Below are 18,617 nucleotides of genomic sequence, written 5' to 3' on the forward strand. Positions count from 1 at the left end.
ATCGATGCCTTCTGTTCCTAATCACATTCTGACACTTTTTACATGAAAATTGCAAATATATAATCGATTATTATAAAATGTAAAATATAACATATGATCACTAATAAAACATTTGAATATATGTTACCATGTTGCATCTGATCCAACAATTGGAGACGCAAAGGGCACACACACCACGTGACTGTCTGTCGCAACAACAGAGACGCAGTCGGATGTTCGTCACACGATATGAGATGAACCACACCTAACAGAGTAATGGTGTACCAGTGTACAAATTAAACATATTATCTTAAAATGTGGCTGTTGTTTTTATTATTTATTATTTGTATTGTTGTATCATCGAACCTATAGGATTTAAGGAACATGAAACACCGTGTGATTGAGGATCTTTATGTCCGGGTAACACAGTCACACCGAGCAGCCCCTCGCGATGAGGGATTAATAAGCCATAACCAATGATCCATAACCAACGATCCATAAAAAAACTCCAAACAGTTCACTTCTTATGTAAATGAACACAAGATGGCGTTCAAATATAATTATTATAATGACATTCAACTCTATGGATCTTTCCGACAGAGGATTTGGTTAAACAAATGACTCCGATATAATATAATTATAATAACCAAGGTTGAAGCTCAGCGTGGAGGTGAAGCAGGGGGTTAGAACCAACGTCCTTCCTCCTCGCTCTGCACCTCCTCTCATTTGAGGCCCTCAGAAGGACGGGAGGTCTCTCTGTGTGGTACCATACATGATATATTATTAGTTAATACACTCTAGTGCAGCATATAGTTGCATGGATCGATGCGGACCGGACGTATAGATTTGTACGATGCATTATAGCCTATATATATATATATAAATCCTATATGAGGTCCTCCAAGAAGCGTCAAGAAGGATTGGGTTGTACTTTGTATTATTTAATGTATTATACACACTCAATAATATTACAATATTATACATTAATATAACAAATATAATCTACAAATATATAAAATGCGGTCGTCGTGAAAGTGAGAAAGTCATCGCGTCCTCTAATTGATGACTAATGACTTGTTTGTTTTGGGCTCAACAATGTTGATACTGCTCAGATGTTTTCACAACACACACACACACACACACAAACGCGCGCGCGCGCTCTCTCTCTCTCTCTCTCTCTATCTCTCAGACACACACACACACACACACACACAAACACACACACACACACACACACACACACACAAACACACAGTCTTGATTACGGGGCCGTTTAACGGGTTTTTGTCGTGTCTATTTTGCTGACATAAGATACGTTCTCACTCGCTTCCAACCCTCTCTCTCTCTCTCTCTCTCCCTCTCTCTGTCTCTCTCTCTTTCTCACACACACACCCACTCACAAACATACACGCACGCACACACACACACACGCGCACACACACACACACACACACACACACACACAGCTGAAGCTCAACATAAACTTCACATCAAACATCAGTCAGTGACCATGTATGCGATGTAGTTAACTAAACTTATCCCACATCTCATGTTCGTTCATTTGTCGTTAGGCTCGTTGCACTTCACTGGTCTATATGATAATGGCAATATTGATATAATGATCATGAATAATGATGTATCAATGGTATATGTACTACTAATTCTCTCTCTCTCTCTCTCTCTCTCTCCCCTCCCCTCTCTCCCCCAGTCCCAGCTCTAACCCTTCCTCCGCTCCTTCTCTCCTCCCAGCTCGAGACAGCCTCACCTATCCTCTCACCTGTCGCCCGTAAGACGCTCGGACGGACGCTGTCTTTCTTAATACTTTGCAATTATCAGCATTATTACCAAACTGGATTATTACACATCCAGACTTCATTCCTCTGACTCCACCAAACGGGACCCGACTTTTTAACGACTCACCATAACGCTTTATGTCAGAAAGTGATCATTCGTTTTAAGGTTCAGGGATTCGGTGTCCTTCGAGTTCCTCAGAGCGGTCGGACGGATGGAGAGTGAACTTTAGCCGGAGCAGCGTTCAGAGTGATGAACTGAGAGTGAGACTGAACGGATGTGAAGATGTCCAGAGGGGACGGAGAGGACTGCGTGTGTTCCGTCGGGATGAAGTTCACCTGGGACATCAACGACCCCAAACTACCTCAGGTAACTCACATCAACGACCCCAAACTACCTCATTAACTATAATTAACACTTACACACACGACACCCTGCTGCGGTCACCCCTTCACCCGCTTATCGCGTTGACTCGGACAACACCCTCCTTGCATGAATTACGATGTTTAAGTAATTCCACTGATGCCAACATAGGTTTAAAATTAGATAATGTATCATTCTTCACAGGCTGGATTTGTAGCATGCAGTTAAATTAAGTTGTGGGCCGCAAATCATGACCCAATGATTCACTGGCTCATCATTTAGATTTCGCAGATATTCACGGATTAAAAAAACAAATCAAAGATCTGTATCCACATTTGCCACTGGTCTTTTGACCTTATGTCTACATTTCTATATGTACATTTACCCCTGATCTTTTACATTGTTATATATATATATATATATATATATATATATATATATATATATATATATATATATATATATATATATTGTTATTTATATCTGCATTCAGTTCTACCACTGATATTTCTAACATCTATATGTCCGTGTAAATATTAACTAATGTTATGTTTACAATACATTTATATTTACCACTGATCTTTTTGCAATTACCACTGAGCAAAATACTTTTAATTATTTTACATCGGGTAAATTGTTTCTAGCTTCTTTGGATTTTATTTAAAAAGGCCCTTTCTATTTGGGTGAGTAAATAGGCTTATTATGTTTTTGTTAATTGGCAATTAGGATATCCTCCAAATGTATTTGATCAAGATTTTTGAATACTCACGTTGAATACTCGTTAAATAAATATTTATTATTAAGCATGTAATATTCGTCTTATTATTTTTGATTCATATAACTATGTTATGATTATTATCAGAAATTATGATTCGTATTATAATTATGATTATTATTAGGAAAATTTACATTTAGGACATTAAGCAGACGTTTTATCCAAGCGACTTACAACAAGTACTTGTCGGAAGAAAGAGAAACAACAATATATCGCTGTCAAACATGAACATGATGATTATTGATTACCGTTGTGTTAAGGGTTAAGTAAAAACCATAACTTTAAAAACTGGCTTCACCAAGTTTACTTCTCTGTCTGCAGGAAATCAAGCAGTTCGATCCTTTCCAAGAGTGGACCGACGGTTACGTCCGCTTCATATACAACGGTAATAAAGTAAAATAATACTTTAACGATAATGTAATATATATATTTGCCTATATATGTATATTTATTGTTATTACTATTATTATTATTATTATTATTGCAATCATAATTTATTATAATTAAATGTGTACTGATAAAAATGGTTAATTAAGCCCTAATACCCTTATATAAATGGTTATGTGGAATTTGGCCACTATTAAGTTATTGTTAAGCTTTATTTGTGTTTGTGTTATTGTGTTGTTTTCTGTGAAAATAATAATGTCTACTCAATTCATTGAACATGTTTCAGGTGAAGATAAGAATGCACAGAGACATTTGTCAGGCTGGGCGATGAGAAACACCAACAACCACAACTGCCAGATCCTCAAGAAGTCGTGTCTGGGAGTTGTAGTTTGTTCCAGAGGCTGTACGCTCTCTGACGGGACCCGCCTACAACTCAGACCCGCCATATGTGACAAGGCTCGGCAGAAACAGCAAAGTAAGGAGATGAGTCCTGACCCGGACACGTGGTCCTTACCCTGAGTCCTAAGCCTGAGTCCTTACCCTGAGTCCTTACCCAGAGTCCTAACCCAGAGTCCTAACCCTGAGTCCTAAGCCTGAGTCCTAACCCAGAGTCCTTACCCTGAGTCCTAACCCAGAGTCCTAACCCAGAGACTTACCCTGAGTCCTAACCCAGAGACTTACCCTGAGTCCTAACCCTGAGTCCTAACCCTGAGTCCTAACCTTGATTCCTTAGCCTGAGTCCTAACCCTGAGTCCTAACCAGACCCTGAGTCCTAACCCAGAGTCCTAACCTTGATTCCTTAGCCTGAGTCCTAACCCTGAGTCCTAACCTTGAGTCCTAACTCTGAGTCCTAACCAAAACCATGAATCTACCCCTGACTTCTATTTGTGTGCGTGTATGTGTGCGTGTGTGTGTGTGTTTGTGTGTGTGTGTGTGTCTGTGTGTGTGTGTGTGTGTGTGTGTGTGTCTGTGTGTGTGCGTGTGTGTCTTCAGAGAAGCCCTGTCCCAGCTGTAACGCCAGCCTGGAGTTGTTGCCGTGCCGCGGCCACAGCGGCTACCCGGTCACCAACTTCTGGAGGGTGGACGGGACATCCATCTTCTTCCAGGTGAAGGTCCACATCCTCCCTCAAACATGTGGAGATACCTTCAGCCTTCACCTGTAGAGAAACCTTCTGTCTTCACCTGTAGAGATACCTGTAGAGATACCTTCAGTCTTAACATGTGGAGATACCTGTAGAGATACGTTCAGTCTTAACATGTGGAGATACCTGTAGAGATACCTTCAGTCTCCACATGAGGAGATACCTTCTCTCCTTACATTTGGAGATACCTCCTGTCATGTAGAGAAACATACTGTCTTAACATGTAGAAATGCCTGTAAAGATACCTTCAGTCTTCACCTGTAGAGATACCTTTAAAGATACCTTTAGAGATTCCTCCTGTCTTCACACGTGGAATCCCGTTAAAAACAGAAATGCAAGGTCTAGTGTTTTCTAGTGTTTCAGTTTCAGACACATGAGCAGATGTATATCCTTGCTTTCTAATTGGTTGACGAGCGCTGTCGTTTGAGCTAACCAGGTGTCTCCCCACTTCAGTGAGAGATTCGGTCCAGAAGACCGCCTCTCTCGTAAATCTAGAGTTAACGTAGCGTAGCATGCAGGCCAATAGAGGTGGATGGACCATGGTCATCCACATCTCTGGAACCGTTCCCGCCTGTTCAGACTGAGGAACGATCTCTCTTTTGCAACGCGATCTAACAACCGTTCACGATGTGAAGAGAGATTCAAAGCGCTCTTGTAAACAAGGCCAACGTGTCACGTGGGATTAAAAACATTCCTTTCTGAGACGGTGAGCTTTTAAGCAGTCTAGAAAAGAAATGTTGATGAAATGTGGAGTAGCTCTCTCTGGATGCACGACTACAATTTTAAAACAGATTATTTTTGTTTCTAAAGTACCAAAACAGTTTTCTTAAAAGGTTATAAACCCTTTTGTATTCTATGTTATGAAGGCATTTAGCGGAAAGCACACCACACTGGCAGGAACAATGATGGCAGGATCCTAGATAACGCATGTTTCAGCATGGTAGTTATGTTTTGAAATAAACGTCTTGCTATGGATCATGCTCAAAGCCCTTACCGGTAACCACTCATAGTTAAACCTGCCACAGCTCGCGTTTCAGTTGTGTGTACCTAAATAACATCGCTTTCGGTTGTATCTCGGGTTTGGGTGACCTTCAATACGCGTTAAAGCCTAAGCGATGTAAATCAAGTAGTACATTGAGGAACTAACTTTGTTTTCACATTGTTAAATAGAGGGAGCGTTGGCAAAACATTGTCATTCCAAAACACCTAGCATTTCAAATATAAGATAACACAACTTTTAACTTACCATACTAATATATTATAGAACTAATTTATGTTCCCAAAAATTTTGCAGGCCAAAGGAGTCCACGACCACCCCAGACCAGAGTCCAAGTCAGAGACGGAGGCCAGACGGAGCTCTGTGAAGAGAAGAGTCAGCTCTCCGTTCACTCAGAAAAGACAGGTACGGTGCTAGCATGTAGCCTTCTATCCATCTGGATACACTTGGTAAAATGCTAGCCATGTGGTTACACTTAGTAGCATGCTATCCAGTTGGTTACACTTGGTAGCATGCTATCTATGTGGGTTAGGCTGTAAGAGCTCTTTCAGGTGAGCTGCGGGAGCCGACTCGCCCTTCTGGACAGCACAGAGAGAGACCTTGTTTTATTTTGAGATACATCACACAGCGTTAAGTGTGGGAACGTCGGTGTCTGGGTAACCAGGGGTGTGTCGCAAAACATAATCTAGATATAGACAAGAGGCATTCCATTCAGAACTGTTCCTAGAAACGGCTGACATAGTGACTGACGAAGGCCACATGTTCAGTACAGTAGCTCATGTCCAGCCGTGAAATTCGTTATTTCATCCAACAAAATCAAACACTACTCGGCATATCGTAGGACAAAGACACAACTATTGTACGATTCACCGCCGGATCAAATGGGTCCTCAACCAGCAATATCAACCCATTTCCCAGGCTAACGTTAATCAACAAAGAGCTGTTCTTATGCCAAAAGTGCCGGCTCTTATGGGTGAGCTTAGCCAAAAGATCTGGCTCACTAAAAAGTGCAGGAATTTCAATCACTAACTGCAATTTACTGGAAGCCATTTTTGGCGGCTAAATAGTAAATCCTAGTTTAGTCAATTATATGTTTGCATGATTCGCTTGACTATTATGTTTTTAACATGCACAGCATCTTTCCAACAGTAACCTTGAACACAGATGTTTTTGTATTGAAAGTGCATCAAATTCTCAAAAGAAAACAAAGCAAAAGGACGCCTTTTTCTGTGCAACCAAAGGGGGAATCAAGTTACGAGCCAGCAAATAACCACTGTTGCTTCGCTTAGCTTCTTGGCTAGCACCTCCCTAGCTGCCCCCTAGCACCAACCTCACCTGCTCCTTGTTATTCATTTCCTTTGTTTTTGTTCCCAGTGTTTGGGTCCGGCGTTGCTGTCCTGTGTTGACACTCCAGATCGCTTGTCCTTTCTCGGCGAGTCAAACTACCCCCTCCAGCCACAGCACTACCCGCCATTCCAGAGCACAGAACCTTACTACAATACCCACAATGCTCTGGGAGAGGCACCGCCCGCCATGCAGAAACCCACCAACCCAAGACTTTACATGCCTCGGCCAGGGTGTGGCTATGAGTTCCCCGGCTACCTGGGCTCGGCAAGCTATGCAGCTCCACTCCACAGAGACCCGGCAGCCAATCACAGCTCGGATCTCTGTGATCCACGGTCAGTGCCATCTATTTTCACCACTCAGTCTACCCTTAACATGAACCCTTAACCCATCAACCCTTAAACTCAAACCTTAACCTCAACCCTATCCCTTACCTCAACTCTTAACCTCAACCCTTAATCCTACTCCTTACCTCAACCCTAACCCTTTACCTCAACCCTTGCCTCAATCCTTAAACTCAACCCTTACCCTTATCTCAACTCTTATCCTCAACCCTTAATCCCAATCCTTCACTTCAACCGTTACCTCAACCCTAATCCTTACCTCAACCCTAACCCTAACCCTTGCCTCAATCCTTCACCTCAACCCTTAACCCTTATTGTTATCCTCAACCCTTTACCTAAACCCCAAACCCTAGCTACACTACTGGACAGTCCCACAGGGCATGCAGTCGTGGGTAGTGAATGATTGGTATTCCTAAAGACCATCACAATCTACTAGAGGACAAATCACATCTGCGTAACAGGAAACTTGACAACCGTTCCTTTAACTTCTCTAATACTAGAACAAAGATTGAAATTCATACTCCACCACGTTTTGTTCTTCATTTGACAAGTCTTTCTGCCGCACAATTCCAAAAGATTCCCAACCGCCGCTGACGGCGTTGCCCGGAGCGTGTGCAGTGCGTGCCTTCACGATGTGTTCTCTCTCACTGCAGGGTGGCTCCAGCCCTGGGCTCCTCTTCCTCCTCTTCCTCGTATGAGCCCCAGGGCGCCAAGGGCTGGAGGGACCTGCTGAAGAACGCCGCCCCCTATGGAGAGAACCACTACTACACCCCGGAGTACCCCTGCCGTTACCCTAGCAACACGCCCGGCTCCCCAGCCGCCCTGCAGACCATCATCACCACCACCACCAAGGTAGAACATGCTAGTATGGATGGTTGTTATTGTTTTTATTATTAATAATAGCAGTAGTAGTAGTAGTAGTAGTATAAGTATTTAACACTTGCTAAGTAAGATGTAATCTGCTCAGGTTTGGAGCTATGTGGCTAAATTAGCTGCAACAACGTTATCACAGTGAATGTGTGTGTTTGTATTTGCTCGTGAAAATGGAAAGACAGCAGTCGACTCTTTATCTCCCGTCAACATCGAGGGCACTGGACTATAAACCACCAGGCGTGACGCTTGTTGGGGTCTCGTCTGGGATCCGGGGGGTCCTACTGTGCTACAGCAGAACTTCAGGGGGGGGGGGGCCACACCCTGAAAGGGGGTTTTAATAAGATAAAATTTATCTTAATAAAATTGAATTTATTAAGAGTGTATATCTACAGTAGCCAGCGTGTGCGTGTTGATCTGAAACTTTTACAGACACCTTTTCTCAGTGTGCCAGTGTCAGAACCAGATTTTCTAGTTTGTCTTGTCCGGGAAGCGAATGTGTTTTTCGTAGGCGGAATCCGGGAAAATCATGATCGTTAATGAAGGGACAGCCGGAGATTATCCAATCACGTTGGTTTAAATCCCTGATCCAATCCAAAAAGGCTAAAATCCGTCATGTGACCGCAGGGAAGGTAACTTAAATTGTAATGTATATTAAACTGACGCTAGTCAAATGCATTTCTCTGATGGGGTTAGGGCTAGGGTTAGGAGTCAGCGTGCGATTTTGACTGACAGGCTGCCTGTCCAATCCTAGCACCTAAGGCGGGACTTTTCCCGGATTCCGCCTACAAAAAACACAGTCACGTCCGGGAAAGGTTTGCTTGTGTCGGCCATGTTGTTTTGGCAGTCAATTTGATGTCCTTGTTAGTCAATTTGATGTCCTTCCTGAGTCGCGTCTGTCCTCTCCGCCGTCCAGGTGTCCTACCAGCCCTGCCCCAAGCCGTCCCCCGCGGTGCCAGGCTACCAGCCCTGCCCCCCGGCCAAAGCCCCCCTGGGCTGCTCTTCCTCCCTCCCTGAGGACTCCTCCTCTTCCTACTCCACGGAGGTCAAGGTGACCGAAGAGTCCGGGGGGGTCATCAAGTCGCTCTCCTTCCAGCCGGACCCCCTCCACGCCAAGGCGGAGCGGGGGGAGAGCTATGACTACCGCTGTCCCTATGGGAACACGTACCGCTACGATGAATACTGAACACCGCCAATATAATATAAACTCAAACTTCAAAACCTACGGCTACTACTGATATATACTGAACACTTCTCCTACTAACAACAAAGATGATAGTATTGACTAGTACTGCTGCTACTCATACTACGACTAGTAATTCTACTGCTACTGATACTCCTACTATTACTTCTACTAATGCTGCTAGTACTACTACTAGTACTACTGCTACTGCTATTACTACTAATACTAATACTTCTAGTCCTGCTACTACTACTACTGCTACTATATAGTAATACAGTCATTAATTTTACTATATAGCAATACTGTTAAAACGTATACTATATAGTAATACAGTCATAACTTTTACTATATAATAAACCAGTAATAATGTCCACTACAAAGTAATAAAGTAACAACTACATTTCAAAGCTTCAGACAAAGTGGGGAGTGCTTGCCTTCCTCCATCGATGATTTGATGGACCTTACTTCTAGACAAACTAAGGACTGGATTATAGGATCAAAGACTGTCTGAGTAAACCAAGAATTGGATTGTGGAATCTAAGACTGTCTGACGATACCAAGGAATGGATTGTGGAATCAAAGACTGTCCAGGTAAACTAAGGACTGGATTCTGGTATCGAACACTGAAATGGATCAACATAAAGTTGAATTCGTCTGAGAACAGACTGAAACAATTTTACCGTTCTATATTTAACATGTCTGAAACGTTTCTGCCTTGTATGATCTTTATGTTCTGGGTCGATCTGAGTATGATTTACTACACCCTAACAGCAGCCATATCTAGTGAACGAAAACTCAGATTGGGCACATCAAGCAGAGACTATGAAAAACCTGGAGGAGATAGAAGCATACAGACATGAGGACGCCTCGATGTATCAAGGACATTGGAATGATGCAAGAAGATCCATCTGAATTAAATATATGATGAACCCTGTTATAATGAATCCCATTGATCCTACAAACGTACTTTTAATCCTACCATCACCCATACCAACTCTACTGGGACGATGCAAGGGCCATACAATCTCAGCGGACCCTGGATAACAGGTTGAAATCAATCTTGATCATGAAGATAACTAGAAGTCAAGCCTGAGACTGAGCTGGCACGAATGTTTCTTCTAAACATTTTTCACTTGGTTTCCACTCAACCTTTCCACCAGGAACCCTCCCACAGCCTCAAAGAGATGGCTAACTTAACCCTAAAATGGGTGTACTTTTCAGGTTTAAAGTGATGGATATATCATCATCGGAATGGGCTCCTCAATCAAACTTGTACTTTTGCAATGTACCAGCGAAACGTGTAAACCTGTACCAGCAAAGGCGCTTAATGTAGCTTTAAAAACAAGCAGACTCTCCGTCTCTGTCATCAAGACAGAGCTCCTGTATGGTTCATCTGAGTCTGCAGTTATAGTTCAAAAGGTAGTCATGTAAGTGATCAAAGGTGGGATGTAGTAGGCATCCCCGTCTGTGAGTAATAAATGTTGTTTTGACAAGAGCGCGTAGAGACATGTGCGCCCGGCCCATGACCCTCTTCTCTGCCTTCTCATTGCTCTCCAAAGCCAATCTTTTGTTGTCTCCAGAGGCGCCTTGCCATCAGTCCTAATATTTTTGTCTATTTTTATTCCCTCCATTACGAGCATTTAGTACATTATTATATTCTTAGTGTTAATATACATGATATATTATTCTGTGTTGCCTTATATTACCCAACTTCTGTTGTTCATTGTAGGCTTTGAACTGGTTGACTAGCATTTAAACTAGCTTTTATCTAGTTTACAGACATTTGAACAAACTTTTAACTACTTGACTAACATTTGAACTAGTCTAGCATTTCAACTAGTTGAACAGCATTTTAACTAGCTGACGAGCCTTTTTCATACTAGGTACAATTTATGTAGTTATATTACTTATACATTACAATACAATATATACAGTACTATTCCATTCAAAAATATACAACCAACAGCAAGGTAAAATTCACAAAGACTGTGCATACATTTTGCCACCTATCATACTTTTACATGCATCTTTCTGCCTTGCAGAAGCCATCATAAACATAAGAAAACATGTCAACTTGAAGGTTCCAGCCGGATGGCTTATACTGGAAGTCACCAAAGCTGAGCTGCCATTGGCTGAGGAGGGTCCCATTAGCTAAGCTGCTGGGTCTGCTGGTGTGAGATGGGGGAGCAGCTGGCTGATCCCCTTACCAAACATCTCCTTATCCCGGGGATCTGTTGAAAGGTGTCCCCGTCGCCATCGCTCCATCTCTGCTCACTTACACGCAAATCATGTCTTCCTTTGCATTCTCCTCACTGCTAAATAAATCTTTCTATCCAGTGACATCAGATACCTTTTCAAACAAAGTCCCTCAGCCCCCTATTTCCCACTCGGCTGCCGTTCTTCCTCACCTCCGACTCCCATCTACTCCGCTCAGATGTGGCCTGGCGTTAATGGATGTTTTGGATTTAATTCTATGTGGGTGTTGATCAACAACAGAGAGAGCGGAGAGAGGCATAAGGAAAACAGTGAGACATCAAGAGATGGATCCAAAAAGATGAATAAGTCTCTCCAAAACTCATTGAAATTTTTAAAAACTAATTTGAATAATGGACTGGTCGAAGAAGGGATATAGAACTTTTTAGTGGAACACAAGATATAGGAGAGTTCTTAAGATAAGATGTAGGATAGCTCTTAGTGGAAGACAAGATATAGAGGAGTTTTTAGCACAAGATGTAGGAGAGTTCTTAGTGGAACACAAAATGTAGGAGAGTTCTTATAACAAGATATAGCTCAGTTCTTAGTGGAACACAAGACATCTCCTTGACTTTTTTTCTTATCCGTGAGTCATGCTGATTACACTGCTAAAATATTCTTCTTCCTATCGCGCCATGCCGAGATGCTATCTAATGGAACAACTCCTGCGATTTCTGCAGCAGCCAAAGATCTAATCAGGACTAGATGTGGCGGAGAAGAGGGATTTGCCTAACAAGACATGTACCTGTTTTGCCAAGTCAGGAATTTCAAGGTATAACTAAAAAATATAAAAACAGATAGAGAAATCCATCACACTGAAAAGTAAAATAGTAGACACCATGACATATAACAGTGATAAGGCTCAACATGTTGTTTAACAATATATAATGGAAGGGCTGCTTCCTGCATATCGACAAGTCACTTCCTGTTAGGCCTTAGCTTGAGAGGTGTTCAACAGACCTAACAGTAAGAGGTAGAGGTTAGGGTAAACTAACCTTGACTTAAGCTAACAGCCTGCGACAAGGGCCAAACAGAGCAGAATTTGACAACAGCTGTGGGGCTAGCTGTGGGGCTAGCTGTGGCACTACCCGGGACCAAAGCCTGCTTGACCACAAAAGTGGAACGTGAAATGTCAGTTGTAGGGTAGATGTGCTTAAGAGCTGACGTGAGAACAGTCAGTCAGAACAGTCAGTCGCAGATCCATGTGTGGATCCCACCTCACATTGATAGTGTGACTGCTTTGGGGGTAAAAGTGATCATTTAATTAGACTCAAATGGGGGAGAAGTTCTTCTTAGGAAGTTGTTTATGTTGATCCAAACTAGTCCGACCTGTTTCCTTTTTAATCTGTTCATCGGTTCTTCACCACTCGTATCGTTCCTGTTCTTCCATTGCTTCTATCTCCTCCATCTCGGGTCTAATCAGCAGAGTTCATCACAGTGAGGACACAGACTCACGTCACGTAGGCATTAAGACCATCCGGGCTTTCAGACAACCTCAGCCGCATGCTGGTAGCTTTGAAGTGACTTCCAAACAAACCCCTGCTAAGATTGGAAGAGGAGAGGGGACCATGGTAGGGACAAACGGTGGCATGGATTCAGAGAGCATCTGGAAATAAATGCATGGAAAACAATGGCTGCTGAATAAACCTTGCATGTATACCTAAGTATAAAATATGCATACAGTATGTAGGACGTACATACATAAATACATGCATAAAAACATACAAACAAACACATAATTACATGCATAAATACATACATCCACATACATACACACATACATACACACACACACATACACATCCACACATATACACATGATAGTACTGTGTGCATGGGAATAGTCAAGCTCTAACTGACTACAAAGCAGTTCATTGGTTCATTGAAATAAGACAAAGCAAAGTTTATCTTTTGGACAAGACAAGACAGACAGACTGTTGCAACATGTCGAAAGAGAGAGAGGGAGACATAGGAAGAGATGGTTAAAGAGACATAAATATATAGAGATCCATAGAATAAAAACATAAAGAAAGATAGAGAGAGACATAGAAAGAGTTAGTTAGACATAGAAATATGCAGAGACATATATATCAACTATGTATATATATATACTGAGAGAGATCGAGAAATATAGAGGGAGAGGGATGAGTATTGAGCCATAATTTAAAAGAGAGACATGGAGAGAGAGATACATTAATATATATTTGATTTATTTATTTAAACTCGAAAATTCATTGAGGGCAAAGCCCTCATTTGCAATGATGTTGAGTGAATGCATTGGAATACAAAGTGCAAGGGAAATACAAAGGATACATCGATTTAGGAATTTAACAGAAATAACAGGATAAAAAATGTTAAGAGCAGAAAAAGAAAACAAACAGACAATTAAAACATATAAATAATAACAAACAAAATTAAATAAAACAATTACATGAATGAGACAGATGGTCTTTGAGCAATGTCTTAAAAAGGTTAAATGGAACCAAAGTGTTAATACCTAGCTCATGCTGCAGGGTATTCCAGGCGGATGGGGCATAAAAACTAAAAGCAGTTTTCCCTAGCTCAGTACGGACTTGAGGGATCTTTAAGGCCAATATATATATATATATATATATATATATATATAGAGAAAGAGAGAGAGAGAGAGAGAGAGAGATTAACAATTTCATGTGCATTATAATGTCAACAGACAACTATTTATGTAAATTAATGTCAACAAAATATGTCAATCGATATCAACAGATTAGCTATTTATGCTAATTAGTGTCCAAAAATAAACATTTTGTCTATTACTGTTATGTGAAAAGGATATGTTAATTAAAGATGCATACAAATGTTAACAGAGGAACTATATATACTAGGAATTAATGTCAACAAAATGTGTTCATTAATATCAACAGATTAACAGTTTCCATCGCAAAATGTCGACAGAGGATTTGTTTCTGTTTCAGTAGAGTCCTTCTCAACAGATTAAGCATCTTAATCCAGACAGTGTAAATAGAGATGTGCTACATCAGAGATTAGGACCTGCATGAAAAGACACACGTCAGTGAGTGTGTGTGAGTGTGTGTGTGTGTGTGTGTGTGTGTGTGTGTGTGTGTGTGTGTGTGTGTGTGTGTGTGTGTGTGTGTGTGTGTACAGGTGTGCCTGTGTTTGGGGTTCTACAGGTGTGTGTGTGTGTGTGTGTGTGTGTGTGTGTGTGTGTGTGTTTGCAGGTGTGTGTGTGTGTGTGTGTGTTTTTGTGTGTGTGTATATATGTAAGGGTGTGTGCGTGTGTGTGTGTGTGTGAACATGTATGTGTTTGTGTGTTTACAGGTGTGTGTGTGTGTGTGTGTGTTTGTGTGTGTGTGTGTGTGTGTGTGTGTGTTTGTGTTACAGGTGTGGGTCTGCAGGTCATCTGGAGGTTCCTTCTCCAGGTGCTGAGGAGAGAATGAGAGAGAGAGAGAGAGAGAGAGAGAGAGACAGAGACAGAGACAGAGACAGAGAGAGAGAGTGGTGTATCGGTGCGTGGCAGAGAGAGATCAGAGAGGAGGGTGACATGGTGCTTAGCAGAGAGGTGAGAGAGAGAGAGAGAGACAGAGAGGGAGAGAGTGTTTTGGAGCGTATCAGAGGTCCTGTGAGTTGTGTTTCCACCTGTGTGATGGACAGTATATCAATAATACTAACATGGAGAAGTCAAAGTCAAAGCTTTGGGTAGTGTAGAAAGGGAATAACAATGAAGAGTGGATATGTGTGGTTATATCAGATTCAGTTGGTGGCTATAGTGAAATTAGTTAGTACCAACCTGCTAGTCAATACCTTATACATGAAGGGAAAAATACAATGAGATTGGTCCCAACAAATATATGATGAGCAAACATTCATAAAGATTTATCATTAAAATGTATACATTGACAAAGGTTAGACTTCTAGCTCTCTATGCTGTGTTTTACCAGGGTTAGGGCTATAACATCAGGGTTAGGGTTATAGCTCTCTCTGCTAGGTTAACCAGGGTTAGGTTTATAGAACCAGGGTTAGGGTTACAGCTGTGTGTTAACTAGGGTTAGGGTTATAGCTGTTAACCAGGGTATGGGTTATAGCTGTGTGGTAACCAGGGTTATGGCTGTGTTGACCAGGGTTAGGGTTATGGAACCAGGGTTAGGGTTAGAGCTTTGTGTTAACTAGGGTGAGGGTTATAGCCGTGTTTAACCAGGGTTAGTGTTATAGCTGTGCTAACCAGGGTTAGTGTTAGAGCTGTGTTAACCATTGTTAGGGTTAGAGCTGTGTTAACCAGGGTTAGGGCTAGAGCTGTGTTAACCAGGGTTAGGGTTAGAGCTGTGCTAACCAGGGTTAGTGTTAGAGCTGTGTTAACCAGGGTTAGGGTTAGAGCTGTGTTAACCAGGGTTAGGGTTAGAGCTGTGTTAACCAGGGTTAGGGTTAGAGCTGTGTTAACCAGTGTTAGTGTTAGAGCTGTGTTAACCAGGGTTAGGATTATAGCTCTGTGTTAACCATAGCTGTGTTAACTAGGGTAAGGGTTATCGCTATGCGTTAACTAGGATTAGGATTATAGCAGTGTGTTAACCAGGGTTATAGTAAGCTGTGTCTCACCAGGGTTAGGGTCAGTGAGGAAGTGCAACACTCCAGAACCAGTCATGTGTTTCCGCTGTCAGTGTGGCGTGGCTGACATTCCTGTCCTGGATCAGTGAACAGGACACACAAACAGCATTCATCATTTTAGAAACTGTCTGAGCAAAATGAGCCATCCAAACACCCATAATCGACCTCACACCCTGTGCATGGCGTTGCTTTTTGTCCAGACTAAGAAAAACATTCGGTTTCATTTCGGTTTCTTCAAATCGTTTAATGACTACTATACTTGTTTGGTAGAATCTTCCTCTGCAGAGTGTTTTATGTAAACTGCAAACTGGCATTTCAGGTTTATCTTTAGTATTTTTAATTCAAAATGTGTCTTAATGAGACATATATATATATTCATTGAGTGTTAATGTGTATGCGTGTGTCAGTGAATGTTTGTATGTCAGTGAGATTGTGTGTGTGTGTGCGTGTGTGTCAGTGTGTGTATGTCAGTGAGTGTGTGTGTGTGTGTGTGTCAGTGTCAGTGAGCGTGTGTGTGTGTGTGTGTGTCTCAGTGTGTGTGTCTCAGTGTGTGTGTGTGTGTGTGTGTGCACTTGAGGGGAACATTGAAGATGCTAAGAGCAGCTCTCCTGCCACCTGAGGCCCATGACAACACTAACATGCTACCAACATACGATAGGGGTGTGTGTGTGTGTGTGTGTGTGTGTGTGTGTGTGTGCGTGTGCGTGTTGCGACTGGAAGCTGAGAAGTTGCAGAAGCTAAGAAGAAAGGCAGTGAAGGAGGAGGAAGGAGGCGCAGTAATGGAGAGATGAAAGGGGCAGGAGACATGAAGGTTAAGAGCTGGTGACCAGCTGCTTTCCCTTCCAGATTACCCCTGAGAATCACTCAACTGTTCAGAGGTCTCCATCTCCAGACCTTTCTCCCTCTCCACCTCTGTTTGGTGATAAAAGCATCTAGGGTCATAATCACCTCCTCATTCCTCCTCCTCCTCCTCCCCTACCGTCCCCTCCTGTTCCTGTTCCTCCTCCCTCTGTGTTCCCTCCTCTTCCTCCCGTCATTTTCTCCTCTTCCTCCTCCCTTGTTGTTATCTCCTCTTCCTCCCGTCGCTCTCTCCTCTTCCTTCTCTCATGATGACCAACTATTCGATCTTGTTTTTTGCATTTTGCTGCCATCTTGTGTAGGTGCAAGACTACAGAAATACTTAATTTTATTAAACTCTAAACGTCAGAAATTACGTTGGCACTTTGTAACAAAATGATAATTATCTCCATGTTATGTTAGGTTAGAGTTAGCGTTAGACGACATTATTCAATGGTAAGGGTTAGAATACATTATATAACAGCTGTTACTGCCTGTATAGTAACAGACGTGTATTAGGGATGACTTTAGCATCTAATTATTAAAACGTCAAACAGTACAACAACTTGAAAAACAACGCAGATGTACTAGGGACATGTTAACAAGAATATGGTGGTTTGTAGAAAGCAATTTGATTTGAATCATTTTTGAATTTCCCATACCTGCCTACTATAGCAATGCATGCGTAATGGATAAAACCTAAGTATGTATTTCAACAAAGGAAAATAAGAAATACAAAATTAATTCTTTCCCGTTTTAAACAACTTTCGTGTCCATTCGAGACGTGCATATTTCTGAGTTTACGAGGCCCACCTGACCGAACCAATGCAAAAGAGCATTACCGTATTATTACCAATGTAGATGCGCGATCACTTTTTGAAGTGAAGATGGCAGGACCGAAGTAGTATAACGCCAAGGTGTGTATGGAAGTTGAAGCTCCGTCTGAGCAACCGATGCTAGAATACCCCCACCAGAGGGCGCTGCGGAGCCACGCATTTGATGCCATGCTCCTTTGCCAATATACAATATCTGGAGGAAATATTAGTGGAGGTAGACATTCTAAGCAAAAGTGATTTAAACATAGTGATAAATTCAACAAGGTTGATACGGATGACCTCATGGAGGTCTCAGAGAGAGAGGGGTCGGCCGGAACTCCACTTTCTCCAATGAAAGTGTAGATGGTGGTTCAAATTTCATGGAACATTTTGAACATTCACATGTATTTGCATATTTTTCATATTCTGGTGGGGACATTTTTCTATATGTGCGAAATCGGTGAACTACATTGCTTTGGAAAACTTGAATGTCACTCACGATTTGAAACTTGCTACTTTTACCGAATCCTGCCGGAAGTCGTCTGGCAGAGCTCATGAATAAACATGAGCCAGCAGATTGGTCAGGATCCCCCGAGTGTGAAGAAGGGAAATTACTTTTAAAAGTATTTTTTTTATTTGTACCTAAATAAAAAATGTGATTAACTTCAATTAAAAAGATGGTGGTAAATATTGTCAAATTATATGTCCTATAAATGCATGATTTTAATTAACATTAATAAGTAGTCAACTAGTTGTTAAACACTAATACATACATGTCCTCTAAATACAGAATTTAAAATAAAAAATAAAAGATGAAAATGATTGGTGATTCACCACTAATAACAGTAAAGATTCATCGCTAACAGTAAAGATTAACCACTAACAACAGTGGAATGGACAGACGCACACACACGCGCGCGCGCGCACACACACACACACAC

The 18,617-nt window shown here is 41.8% G+C and overlaps 1 protein-coding gene across 1 annotated transcript; it reads left to right on the forward strand.

Moving 5' to 3' along the window:
- Nucleotides 1-1,390: 1,390 nt before the first annotated feature.
- Nucleotides 1,391-12,984, forward strand: gcm2 (glial cells missing transcription factor 2). The gene is made up of 8 exons (XM_079754694.1): nt 1,391-2,139; nt 3,230-3,293; nt 3,582-3,770; nt 4,289-4,401; nt 5,732-5,839; nt 6,809-7,113; nt 7,776-7,974; nt 8,909-12,984. The coding sequence occupies exons 1-8, from the start codon at nt 2,056-2,058 to the stop codon at nt 9,176-9,178; spliced, it is 1,332 nt and encodes a 443-aa protein (XP_079610820.1). The 5' UTR covers nt 1,391-2,055; the 3' UTR covers nt 9,179-12,984.
- The last annotated feature ends 5,633 nt before the right edge of the window (nt 12,985-18,617 follow it).

The sequence above is a fragment of the Pollachius pollachius genome, assembly GCF_949987615.1.
Source record: "Pollachius pollachius genome assembly, chromosome: 17".
NCBI lineage: Eukaryota > Metazoa > Chordata > Actinopteri > Gadiformes > Gadidae > Pollachius > Pollachius pollachius.